General features: G+C 32.3%; 1 protein-coding gene across 1 annotated transcript in view; it reads left to right on the top strand.

The window, feature by feature from the left end:
- side-II (sidestep II) overlaps window positions 1-14,813 on the top strand; it is a 399,801-nt gene that overhangs the window by 218,517 nt on the left and 166,471 nt on the right. Inside the window, exon 4 of the mRNA XM_065500441.1 lies at window positions 6,025-6,118. Within this exon, the coding sequence (XP_065356513.1) occupies window positions 6,025-6,118 (94 nt within the window). The remainder of the gene's footprint in view (window positions 1-6,024; window positions 6,119-14,813) is intronic.

Here is a 14,813-nt window from a genome sequence, read left to right as displayed (position 1 = left end):
AAATAAATGTCTCTTGTATAAAGACATCAATTGCACGATTGTTGAAGTAAGTATCATCGAAGTAGAGTTTTATAACCAAAATACTCAGAATGTTTACCACCCAGTTTGTTTACGGCCACCAATCTTAATATATACAATATTTATCAAAGTGACTGAAGCTTATACTAATGTCTGGGATGATGTTCCGGAAAATAACATTGAAAATCAACTTCATTATCTGATCGATCACTATATATGGATTTGAAGCTATGCTAGAGTGACAGGATATTCAATAAGAAAATGTTACTATTTATTAGGAGTTGTTTTCAATACTCAATTGGTTGTTATAATTTTATCGAAGGATTAACATGTACTTTTCGTATCCACACTTCCCCTAATGTATATCTTTTCTTTGGTTTTCCCTTAATACATTTTACTGTAAATCTATAAACATAATTTCTTTATGTCTTCCTCCAAACATGTAAGAGTATTTATGTTTCTATTTAGAAGAGCAGTAAAAAAAAAAACTTTAGGAACTTTTTTTGTTCATGCCATTTCCTCATTTAACCTTCATATTCTTCTATTGTATAAAAAAAAGAAGCAACAACAAAAAAAATACCTAACAAATACTTTACGGCTTATAGACGTGTTACAAAGCTCTATGGCGACTCCTTACTCCCAAAGTACTGGGTGTTTAACAAAAATAAAGCTAGAGAAAGTTAGAGAGATGAGGAGGACAAAGAAGTAAATCAAGTTATCTAGAAACATGCAAGCTATTAATAAAGAATTCGCGTGCGTTTGCCAATTTAACAAGTTGATATGGTCGAAAATTTGTTATTGATGTTGTACGAATTAAAAAGTTGTGTTTTCTAAACAGGAGCAGAAAACAACCACAAGAACAACACAATAATAACTTAATGTATTAACAAATAATAAACATTGGGAAACATACAAATAAAGAAAAGAAAAATACAGACAAAGCTTTGTGTATATGCTGAATATAGGTGTATTTTCAGTTATATGTACGAAAATTTGGTAAAAACATAATCTACTTTTAGGAGAAACAAAAAAAATAAAACACAGAAATTACATTGTTTATATTGTAATTCGCTAAAATGGAATCAACAACACCATGTCTAACAATAACAACAAAAGGACCTTCACGCTAATGTGGCTTGAAGTGTTTGTGTATTAAATTATAACACATAGCCTTACCCAGCAGTTAAGCAAGTAGTCAATGTATCCTTTATAGACAGTAATTATCACTAATGTCTGATCACTTGATTGAATCCCGATTATATATATTGGGTTATTTGAAACCTGTGGTCTAGTATAGTAGAGATCAATTGGTTACATTATACATCCCATGTAATCTAGCATGAGGACAATTGCCACTTAAGTGACTAGAGTGTAGTAATCTGCGAATTTTTATGCGGTAACTGACTCTAAATAACCGATATATGAATCTATCGAAAAGTCTCATTGTAATCTATAAGGGTCACGTAGTTAGCTATATAAAAAGTTATCACCCCAAATGGTAGGTAAGATCACTGGTGCGGGACAGTCTCCTAGAACTGCTGGGACATAAACTCACTTACATATACACACACATATGTATGTACATATACACTAACATTTTAATGGTATGAATATACTTGTTTGTTATTTCTTTGGTAAACGCCTTGTATTTTGCTAACAAAAATAAATTATACTGAAATAGAGTTGCTTAAAAATATAGCACGATAACAAAAAATAATCAGGATTAAGTAGTTGTATAATCTTCGATGTGATAAATATATATACATCTTGTTGTGATCCTTTCGTGTATCCTTTTGACAATTTGTTTAAAAAAAGTCAAATTACTTGGCTGACTCACAAGAGTCTACAACTTGTTTATCCATCCGACTGTCCGTTCAACACCAATTGCTATGACATATGGCCGAAAATGTTGAGACCTAGAATTGTGAAATATTGGAACAATATCTCCTGGTAATGCAGAAATTATGAGACCGAAATAGAAGCTCTAATTCACCGTCTAAATGAGTATTATATTCATACATTATTTGGTGTTGTGTATATTAGATACACCAAAGCCGTATATAATATTCTTACTTGTGTGACAAATCTATTTTCTCCAACTAAAAATCATATATATTTGCATCCATGTCGTTTCATTGCAACTTATTATACTAAGGTATTTTTTTCTCCATTACCTCACTTGTGAGCATTTGGCTTCCACAAAGCATCTCCATCTTATACGAATGGTTGCAGTTGTTTTTCTTTTTTTTCGCGTATTTCCCATGTAGATTGAACTACCCTAAGTATTGGAGTATCGTGCGTCTTCATATACGATGTTGCTATTAGATCCATTGTTATTGTTTGTATCAGTTCAAACGGTTGTTGTTCCAGATAAGTAGATGATTGGTCTGCTGTAGCGTGTCCTCGGTTACATGTATGATGTTGCCATAAGGATTCAATCGATTGTTATAATTGCTTTGTGTCAGTTTCTTTAATCGGATGTTGTTCCAGCTAAGTAGATGATTAGTCTGCTGTAGCTTGTCTACGATAATGGCGCTGCCATTTGTCGTTGCCTAGAAACAACGCCCTCTGTGTATTTGGTGGGGAACCTTGATGATCTTTGATTGCTACCTTTTTTCTCCCAGGAGGTGGCGGGCTGCCTGACCTTTTCCATGATGTTATCCTCTTTTTCAGGTTGAGGAAATGTCAGTGGCTTCTTGGATGGATTGTTTAGAGGGAGGTTAATTTTTAAAAACTCTAAAACCATAATTTAAATTTTTCGTCCTCTGCCAGGGATTGAACATGGGGTAGCAAGCACTTTGTAGCAAGCACTTTAACCAATACACCATGCCGCTACTAAGGTATAGCCAGTTCAAAACTTTAATGAGTTGATGATGGTAATAAATAATAAAATTAAATGGCAAGACATTGACCAATATCATTCATATGGAAGATAAGGCTCGGATGTTCCGGATGTAATAGCGAGGGAAGGTACTAGATTCTAAACGAATCTGATTGATCGCATATTTGGTATCTCAGTCATTTCTTTCAAACTGCATGTTTAGCTCAGGATGGATGGTCAAATGAGTCTACATGCTCAATTATAAGGGTCAGAAATTCAACAGCATCACTAAGGTGGACACAGGGAATCTGTTATTGATCACGTTTGTGGTATCCAAATTTCGTCTTGAAAATCGTTCACTTAACGTGGTGGTTAAATGAGCATTCATGCGTTATTACAATGGCTTTATGCCATCAATTAGATTAGGTGCGAACTTCATAACTTCTACGATTACATCGCATACAGATCAATGACTTAGACTTCCTTAAAATTATGTTTATAAAATTTGGAGCAATGAAGAGGTGGTGGAAACTTTAGCGTGTTCTGAAAAGAAGTTATAGTTTCCTCCATTTCTTCATTGTGACAGCCTCTACAGAAATTATTTTAAGGAAGACCGAGGCTTCTACCATGTGCTGACAAGTTCCGGTTCAGTCCAGTTACGAATTTTAAAGAAAACGTACTGGGTTCCTCTATTAGCCAAGCAATTGGCCCATTCGCTCCATACGTGATTCTCATTACTAGGTGCATTGCGCAGTGTCAGATGATTATGTGGCCAGAATTTATTCATAGAAGCTTCGCAGTCCATGATGACACTAAACCTCACCTCATAGCAAGATGCGGCCCAGAGTACGGATTGGCTGTCTGACATAACAAAAATCTCAAATCGCGGCAATCTCCTTCTCAGTAAAGCATAACACTATGACGTAATTTTCCACAAGAAATATTTTTGTGCAAATAAATTTTGGAATATCCCTTTAAAAATTGGGCCCATAAATACCGCACCATTGAACTGTTTAGAACCACAAGTGAACCAAACCTGATTGGTGTTATCATGCCACCAAGTTTTATTTGACCACTGTTCCCTTTCAGGCATTGGAACTCTAAATTCTTGTGTACCACCAAGGTCGGTAACATGTAGTCCGATACTGCAAACTAAGAACCTGCATTTGGTCAACCAGATTATGCGTTCATATGGGCCTCCTGCATTACCGAAATATGTAAGGCATAGATGCTCACGTTAGCACCCAAAGCATGAGTGGGATAAGTCCTTCATGGATCCAGTATTTTAAACACAAATAAAGTGAGAGATTTATCTCATAGATATAAGGCAGTCTCGTTATTCCATCAAACTAAGACGGCATACATATGTAAGAATTGTAACAAATAAACGCTAAAAAAACGGCATAAATTGGTCTAATGGATATTTCACCTCAATCGAAAACTCAATAGATGAATCATTCAAAGTCATTTTGATAGATCTCAGAACTCTATCCCCGCACCACTTTGTAGTTATATCAATGGCGATCTGCATCATGTCCGATATCGCTACGTTTTCCCACCCAGTAAGAGATAATTCCAATTCGTCGGCGTAACCATATGTACTAAAGTCTCATAGTTTAATGATGTCCAAAGTAGAGGCGATAAGTCGCCACTTTGTACAGCTCCTGCTTCTTCGTGTGATCCTAAATGAACCACCTAAGACCAACTTAAGAGCTCTAGGTAACAACATTTCCATTATACAATTCCTTCTAATATGCGAAACTCCTTTCATATACAGTGACCGTTCAATAGGCCCGTAACTTGTTGTCAAAGGCCGAAAAAGGCGCGTGGGTCTAGATAATTAGAACCTAGAGACTTCTCGATTAACGTCGTCACATAATTAATGGAGGCGCCTTTTATTTTCCAGGTTGATTAGAAAACTGAAAACGATGTACTGGATTTATTGTTGGTTTCTCTGTCCAGTAGATTCACCATCATCTTCAGGAAAAATTAGCTGATAGTGATTAAGGACTTTGGCAGGTGTTTAGACTAGTTAAATCACTATTCAAGTAACCATCTAAATATTCGTAATTTAAATAGGTTCAATGGCTTCCTTCTAGAATCAATCACATAACTGAACTGGTTTATACTGGTCACCTTAAGTGGTAAGTAAAATCTCTAGTTGAGGGTCAGACACCAGAATTGTTGAAATTTTAAATTGTTGACCAGTATAAACCAGTTCACATAACTGAACTGGTTTATACTGGTCACCTTAAGTGGTAAGTAAAATCTCTAGTTGAGGGTCAGACACCAGAATTGTTGAAATTTTAAATTGTTGACCGAAAGTAAAAACCATTTTAAATATCCGTTTGCATTTGAGATATATACTTATGTATATTGAGTCGAAGCTTTAGAATCAAAATATAACAGGAATAAATACATGATTCGTGTTGGGAACAGAGCAAAAGTATCTGTGAATTCAGAATAGCTTAATATTAATTTGAAATTATTTTTAAAATCAAACATTAAACCCGCTATAATTCAAAGTTCCACTACAAATCTTAAGTATTGTTTATAAATAAACTTAAACAAGAGATGTTACTGCTTTTCTATTTCAAAATGTTTTATCTTTTGTTCACTTTTTTTTTTTAAATGAAAACAGTAATAAAAGAAAATATTTCTGTGTTTTGGTTTTTCTTTTATATTTAATGCAAGGAAGGAAGACTTTTCATTTCTTAATTACCTTCCTTTTAGAGGGTTTGTTTAATTTCGTTTTAAGCACTTTTTTAAATCATTTTTCATTTTTGGTATGTTTAATATGGTTCTTTTTGTTTTGACACAACACGCCCACGATATGTTCCAGCCAGCAAAAGAATCTCTCAAAAAAAAAAAAAAAAAATAAAAGCTGAAAACATTTAGTAAATTAAGTGTGTTGCCTTTCAATTACGCCGAGTGGAAATGAAAATTAGATTAATTATGTTAAGGATTTTACTTACATTAATGTTGTGTTTTGGTTTTTGTCAAGAAAGGAAAAAAAAATTACAACAGAATGCCAATACCACTAATGTGATTGTTTGGTGATTTAAATGTGTTGTAAATGTTTTATTTAAAGGTGACTTATTAAATAGCTTTTAATTAATTTAAATTACTTTTTAAATTTAAACAAATCTAGAAACTTTTTAAAGCAATATTTTATTTATTTACAGGATATCAAACGTCATGATCAAGGCATCTATCGTTGTCGCATCGACTTTCGTACAAGTCAAACACAAAGCTTCCGTTTCAATTTATCAGTCATAAGTAAGTATCTTAAAAACAACTACTTCTACGAATATCTACAACTTATGAATTTTTTATATTGTTTATTTTCATTGCAAAAGAAAAATATGTATATAAAAACAAAGTTTTTTTATAAAATAATCTTACATTTATTGCCAGTAATAACACAACAACGTCATGTATTTTACAATTTGTTTATTTAACAAGAGACAAGATATATTCAAACCTGTATGAGAATTTGTACAGATACTTTTGTATATGCGAACATCATTAAAGAAAGTAACAAATGTGCATACATAATGTCGTTGTTATTTTAAGAAGAGACAAAAATATAAAAAAAACATTACATAAAATAATAATGTAAAATCTAGGAAAAATGTAAACCAAGCAACAATATTGTTTTCGACTAAAATATCCGGCAAATATGCCCTACACCTTTGGTTGGACAACTTAAAATACAAAATATTTATTCACCAAAATTTATCGAAGAAGTCTTACGAAATGTATTTAGAGCAACAAGAACCAAACATTATTCGTCTTCTTACAGTAACGAAATACGAACGCAAACAAAACTGTCAATATTTTATTTTATAGAGCAATGATCCGCACCAAGAGCCAAGTGAAATTATTGATCAGGGATGAAAAATGTGTTCGGTATCGAAATAATATTCAAATAGTTCTTTTTCCTCCCTCCAGTAACACGAAGTCTGGTTATGTGTTAACTAATAGTTATACTGACAGTTTTCATACAAAAATAATTTTAACCGACAGTATAACTATTAGTTACGGCATAATAATGGGGGTAAGAGTAATAAATTTAATATTTCCATTTAGTTTCATATTAACGTAGTTTTGTGTTGCGAATCATCTGTAAAAATACTGTTATACTGAAGATGTTCGTTAGAAAATACCATTATACACAAGATTTTCTATAGAAAATACTGTTATACACAAGATTTTCTATAGAAAATACTGTTATACACAAGATTTTCTATAGAAAGTACTGTTATACACAAGATTTTCTATAGAAAATACTGTTACACACAAGATTTTCTATAGAAAATACAGTTATACACAAGATTTTCTTTAGAAAATACTGTTATACACAGGATTTTCTATAGAAAATACTGTTATACACAAGATTTTCTATAGAAAATACTGTTATACACAAGATTTTCTATAGAAAATACTGTTATACACAAGATTTTCTATAGAAAATACTGTTATACACAAGATTTTCTATAGAAAATACTGTTATACACAAGATTTTCCATAGAAAATACTGTTATACACAAGATTTTCTATAGAAAGTGTTGTTATACACAATATTTTCCATAGAAAATACTGTTATACACAATATTTTCCATAGAAAATACTGTTATACACAAGATTTTCTATAGAAAATACTGTTATACACAATATTTTCTATAGAAAATACTGTTATACACAATATTTTCTATAGAAAATACTGTTATACACAAGATTTTCTATAGAAAATACTGTTATACACAAGATTTTCTATAGAAAATACTGTTATACACAAGATTTTCTATAGAAAATACTGTTATACACAAGATTTTCTATAGAAAATACTGTTATACACAAGATTTTCTATAGAAAATACTGTTATACACAAGATTTTCTATAGAAAATACTGTTATACACAAGATTTTCTATAGAAAATACTGTTATATACAAGATTTTCTATAGAAAATACACAAGATTTTCTATAGAAAATACTGTTATACACAAGATTTTCTATAGCAAATACTGTTATACACAAGATTTTCTATAGAAAATACTGTTATACACAAGATTTTCTATAGAAAATACTGTTATACACAAGATTTTCTATAGAAAATACAGTTATATACAAGATTTTCTATAGAAAATACTGTTATACACAAGATTTTCTATAGAAAATACTGTTATACACAAGATTTTCTATAGAAAATACTGTTATACACAAGATTTTCTATAGAAAATACAGTTACACACAAGATTTTCTATAGAAAATACTGTTATACACAAGATTTTCTATAGAAAATACAGTTATATACAAGATTTTCTATAGAAAATACTGTTATACACAAGATTTTCTATAGATAATACTGTTATACACAAGATTTTCTATAGAAAATACTGTTATACACAAGATTTTCTATAGAAAATACAGTTACACACAAGATTTTCTATAGAAAATACAGTTATATACCAGATTATTGTTATACTGAAGATTTTCTTTTCCAAATTGAAGATTTAGTGCAGAAAGACTTCTTTTACTGATGATATTGTATAAAAAATTTAGTTAAACACAGGATTTTCTATAGAAAATGCTGTTATACACAAGATTTTCTATACCAAATATTTGTATGCACAAGATTACTGTTATACTGAAGATTTTCTTTACAAAATACTGTTAAACACAAGATTTTGTATAGAAAATGCTGTAATTCACAAGAGTTTCTATAGAAAATAGTTAGCTTTAGCAGAATATCATAGTAACTTCGGCCCCTGAGGGCTATAAATGTGAGCCAATGCTGTAGTTACAATGAGACCTATAACTTCTGGTTTAAATTTAATTAATTTAGTAAACTCTATTCTAAGGTGAAGCCTATCCCAGAGAAACTGTTATGGATCAATCGCAACAAATATCAGTCGGAAAAGTCGGATGAGGCAAAACTTTCCACCACTTAATTCTAAATAGTTTTAACAGGTATTGCAACAGTTACATATCTGGCCGTATATTCTGGTAGCTTTTCGACAAATACTCGCTTCAAACGAATCAATTGCATTTGGTACAAGTTCCCTGTAATGGTCTGATCAGATTTCAACAGCTCATAATATATATGACCATTTTGCTCCCACCAAATACAAAAATTACTTCAAAGCCAGAGATATTTGGCTTTGGCGTAGATTCGGCTGGTTGGCCGGGCTTCACGTACGATCACTTATGATTCGGTTTATCATAATGGGTCCATTTTTCATAATCATTTAGGACATTCAAACTCTTCACTCAAGGGCTCTCGGCTTCAATTCGTATGGTACCCAATTTCCATGCTTTGTGGTGAATCCTTCTGCTCGAAAGGTTTTTGAAATTGCTGGTTTAGTAGCTCCCAATGATTTTGCAAGCTGTTGCTGAGTTTGATAACAATATTCGTGGAGTAATGCTTGCAATTCAAACTTTTATGGCTGAACTGGAACTTTTTCTTCGATGTCAAAATCACCAGTCCTGAATCGAACAAACCATCTCTCTCAAGTTGAAACCAATAAAACACCTTCACCATAATTTTTGGTGAGCAACCGGTGAGCTTCAGCTCCACTTTTTCAAATTAAAGAAGTCAAGCAAATCTTCCCGCATATGATGCTTTGCGTTGGCACAAAATTCCACTTTTTAGAAGTAAAAAAAAAACTTTGTTGTTTACACTATAATGTTCAATAACTAAATGAGAATATGACAGATATGTACACTTCAAAATTATATATAAGTTATTATAAACAAAAACCGAGTTCAAAAGATACTCCAGGTTGACTCAGATTTACTGATGTCAAATCACTTTCTCTTTCAATTATCTTAGTTTAATAAATTTTTCAATTGTCATCATGATCAAATTCATTTTATCCTTAACACCTATTGTGTAGCGTATTCCTCTAACGGATATGAATTGTTTTTATATTACACAGTATATGTATATTACATATTTGTGCATTTATTTGCATATTCTTGTTATTATTTTCATATATATAAGCAAAAATAACAACAAATCAAAATATAGAAATTGTAAACATTCGAGTTGAAACAAAACGAAAAAAATAAACAACAGCAGAATATTATGCAAATAAATATTGTATGTATCAACTATATATTTCAAGTTTATACGAAACGAGCTCAAATGTTAAAAATGTGACCAACTATGATATGGATAGGAATCAAACTTAATCAAAAAGATCTAGAAATATTAAGGTGAATAATAATTCCAAGATACTTACTCTATTTCTCATTTCCCTACTGAAGATATCCATATACCTACGATGGGAAAATCAATGCTCATTAACAAATCTTCGGTAAATTCCAGGACCTATTGCGTATTTGGATTTTTATTGATTCTTGGTCTACCCCTGGGCCAACTTTAGGATATAGTTGAACCTATCAAACATAGGTTTCTAATTAATAGAACTTATGAGATGGAAATGCTCCTAAGTATAATCTTAGGAAATTCTGCGCTCCATAGAGACTAATAACAGACCTCATTTTTATAATAATTACACTGTCCATTTTGTCTATTTTTCTGAAAGGGCATGTTGAGTAGATAATTTTTGTATTGATGTATCATTCATGTCTGCCACTTAAATTGGATAACAAGAAAATTTAAATCTTGACAAAACGCAGGTTCTAGATTAACTTAAAATCATTGATCCACAACTCTGGCACCACACACCCAGAGTTCATTGATGACGGCTTAATCTACTTTATAAGATAATATTAAAAAATATAGTGTATTTTGCAGCTTCACCTAATGTGGCTCGATATAGACCGAAGGTAGCCCTAAGTAATATGGATAGAGCAACAGTAGCTGTTGCGATATCGATTTGGAATAGTCATATTATCATCATCCTTTACATATTTTACCACCAACACCTCAGTACAGGCCTCGGCATCTTGGCAAATTATAAAGCAACTCTCATTACAGATCTCCTGCATTCTGTGGAGATGAAGTCATATAGCCATTCTGACTTGGGTTAGATTGGAGATTGACTTTCCCTTTATCAACAGCTGTTCCATGTATAATGATATTCCCCATTTCGGCGGTTGCCTGATTTAGACCAGGTTTCATACAATTTATTGCCTTCAAAAGTTGCATCAATTCATTTAAGATACATCAGTTCCAATAGGGACTTCTGATCTTTGGCAGTTCATAGCGGCCATATTTTTAAAGCTACATCTGTCAAGTTTGGGTTGAAAAATCATCTTCAACAAAATTGTAGAATTTGGGACGATACCAATCCAATAAAAGTAGATCCAAGAGTATCCTACGCACACTTTTTGGCTGTATTTTTGGGTCGGTCAAGCCATCATTCTCAGGTCGATTATTTCGAACTTCTTTTCGCCTGAATTGAATGATATGAACACCAACGACATATGCCATTCTGTGGAAACCGAATGACACTATGTGTCACACAGCTCATGTCACATTGGTAATTCTGAACGAGTGATTTGAGAGCAAGGTCATCTCACGTGGCGGTGATGTGAACTAGCCACCGAGATCGTGTGATCTTTTACTTGTGGGGTTTTTGGAAGTCGCAGGTCTATGCGCATAAGCCACAGACCCCAGCAACCCTCAAAGCCAATATAAGCCATGTCATCGGTCAAATTCAGTATGATTTGTGAGTCATGGAAAATTTAACATTTCGGATTGACGCCACCCAGCGAATACCGGCGGAAATGCCTATGATATCTCACAAACTTTGTTTTATTTAAATTTAAATATAGAAAGCGCTTAATAAAACACCCTTCATTTCTTAAGTATTCACTATTTTAGTAAAATGTATGTAGCAGTATATTTTTTTTTCTATTTTTATTTTCTTTTCTTTTTAACCATACCCCGGGGATAATCAATGTAAAACATCCGAGTGGATGTAAATGTTTAAAATTGCTATTATGTATATCGATTATACTCTTGCGTACTTTCCCTGTCAGAACAATTTGTGGTAATTATAACATTGTTAATATTTTCCACATGCTGTTGCATGATGCTTGCAACTATTTATATCCTGAGTATGAATAAACAAAGATTATGAAAAGGAGGTGAGGATTAAATGTTGTGAACAAATGTTCGAAATTCATATTGATTAATTGAGAATTTCTTTAAAAAAATTTTTATTTTATTAAGTTAAACAACTCGATATAAATATTTTTGTAATTTAAGGCAGTAAGTAGTCCTTTTTTTAAAACAAATCAAACACAAAACTTTTTGCTTGTCTGCAGATACTCTGGTGGGAATTGAACCCGCAATCCTCGAGTTGATAGCCCAGTATGCTTTCGTCTAGTCTATCGGTTCAGACTATTTATTTTTTATTCAGTCTTTAGGCTGATTAAATATGCGCTTGTAGACTATTGATATTTAAATTGTCTTGGAAAGGAAAGAGTTTCCAAATATCTGTATTAAATATTGGAAATTTTACAATAAAATTTTAATTTCAATTAGTTTCACTTACTTCTATACAAAAAAATTCTGCAGGGACATGAAATTCATATTTTGACTTGTTTACTTTAAGGATATTTTAGTACAACAATGTCATAGGCCGGCTATAAACCATCAAAATAAACATGTCCCTGCTTAATTAGTATTTGTAATAGACAAATACCTTTAAAACCTCACTCTTTTAAACTTTTCAGTAATACACAAACGAAAACAGCAGACTTTCTACGCGTTCTTATAACTTTTCTAATTAACAATTACATTTCTAAAGGAAATCCCTTTACATTGTAACTTTTCTTAATTTCAAATGAATATAAATTAGTTTAGGAAATCCAAAACCTATCGACAACATTGTTTAAAGATCAAATATCATTAGATGTTAACTGTCCCTTTTGTTAGTTTATCTATGTAATGTTTTGACTTTTGTAAATCCCTTTTAAATAACTTGCAACAAATCACAACAATTTTAAAAGACTTGCTAGTTCCCATTTCTCTCTATTTTACTTTCTGTCTTTATCCTTAACAACAATAGATACAATAACAGAAAAATCTAACAAATTTAAAATAGATTTAAATTACTATTGCTTACAAGTTGTGTATAATAAAAAAAAACAGAGGAGCAAAACAAAAGGGAAATCAACAGGGGGATATAAAAGTTGTGTCTAGAATAATGTTAAGTGTTATAGAAAATTGAAATGGAAAAAAAGAAACATGAAGCAATTTGGCAGGAAAAGCCTTACAAGTGCAAATATAACATTATAATTCTATACAAACTACCACCAAGGCGTATAAGCATTAGAGAATTTTATACAAAATAGGGAAAACAACTGAATTGATTGATATTAACGAGCGTGCATAATACGTGTAAGAAAGTTGGCTGAATTTTAATGTTTCATTGTTTGGTTTGTAAAATATTTTAAATATTTTTTGTTTGCCCGGCTTGAAGGAGATTTGTTTTATTGGATATAGATTTAAGGCTTTATGAATCAATTTGATTATGTTGAGCCTTAAAGTATGCAATCTTTTTATTGGTAATGGTAATTTCTTTAAGAATAAATTAAAATCTTTAAACGGAATCTTAAATATTCTACATGGTTAAATAAAATGCAAAATAACGAAACAACAAAAATTCAAAATCGAATGTTTGATAGATATTAATGAATAACTTAAAAAATAATAAAAATCTAAGTTGAATTTTCATATTTTTTTGCCCGAAGACAGCTATTACTTTCTGCTTCCTAGATAAAAAATGTCTGAAGGAACTTTTTTTCTGAAATATTAATAACTCAACAAGAATAGCTCTATAATATGGTAATATAGGTTTCCCTAGGCTTTTCCTAATTTATTCAATTTTTTATGGAAATTTTGAATTTAGGCTAAGTGTTTTAAAATCCTAAATTGGCCTTTCATAATGGGCACCAGTATTAACTAGTTACTTTGATGTATTCTAATTTTTCTCGTATCCCAGAGAGAGTTTTCTGCATAGATTGAAACAAATAGTCATCGGACAGGGCACAGTCTGGATTGTATTGCAACATGTGGCCGAGCGTTGTCAAGATGGAATATTACGGTTGCATGTCTGGCCACCTATTCTCCGCCAAATAGAGAGAGTTACCTTGGTGCCATGGATATTTGGCCTTGGTGTCGATTAAGCTGATTGGCCGGAAACCGGACACATACGATCTCTTACGCTTCGGCTTATTGTATTGGATTCAGTTTTCATCGCACGTAATGATTCGGTGCAAAAACTATTTTACTTTATAGCGTTCAAGCCTCATTTTGGACAAAAAAAATCGTCTTTCACAGCCTCTCGGCTTCAATTCTTAAGGTACCAAATTTCCCTGATTTTGGATAAATGCTGCTTCTTGCAAGCATTTTGAAATTGCTGACTGCGTAGCTCCGAATGATTTTGCAAAGTTCTTGTTGAGTTTGACAACAATCTTGGCTGGCCTGGGCAATCTTTTTCTTCCTTGTGAAAATGACCACTTCTGAACCGCAGAAAGCATATTTCACCATAAGCTTCAGTGACAATCTGTGTGCTTCAGCGGCACATTTCTTTTAATTCAAAGAAGTAGAGGTAGAAAAAACTCGACATTTTCGAAGCAAAAAAAAAAAACATTATTGTTTACACTTACTGTTCATTTTCGAACCCCTCTTGGAGCACGGATATGCTTCTTGGTGAGCTCCGAGTTGCACTGACCTCTTTTCTGGTGTGAATTTAATATTTTTAAATTCGCAGCTGACTTGAGTCTTATCAGGTAGCTCGGGGATCCTATGGCCCCAGGACTGACTTTTATCGACTGGGAACTTTTGAATTCAGAGACCATACATCGGACTGGTTTACAATTGTCCTGGGCTTGTTTGTTGATTAGCTAGCTACGGATGGCAGGTATTGGATAGCCCGAGCGCTCGAGCAATGGTTTTGTGCATTGATCTGTGCAATCTTTGTACAAGAATTTGCAAATTTAGTATTCCTTTCAAGCCACTAAATGGCGCTGATAGACGCATAGTTTCTA

Source organism: Calliphora vicina, chromosome 2 (assembly GCF_958450345.1).
Source record: "Calliphora vicina chromosome 2, idCalVici1.1, whole genome shotgun sequence".
NCBI lineage: Eukaryota > Metazoa > Arthropoda > Insecta > Diptera > Calliphoridae > Calliphora > Calliphora vicina.
The sequence above is the reverse complement of the archived record's forward strand: the minus strand, read 5'-3'. Positions and strand labels throughout refer to the sequence as shown.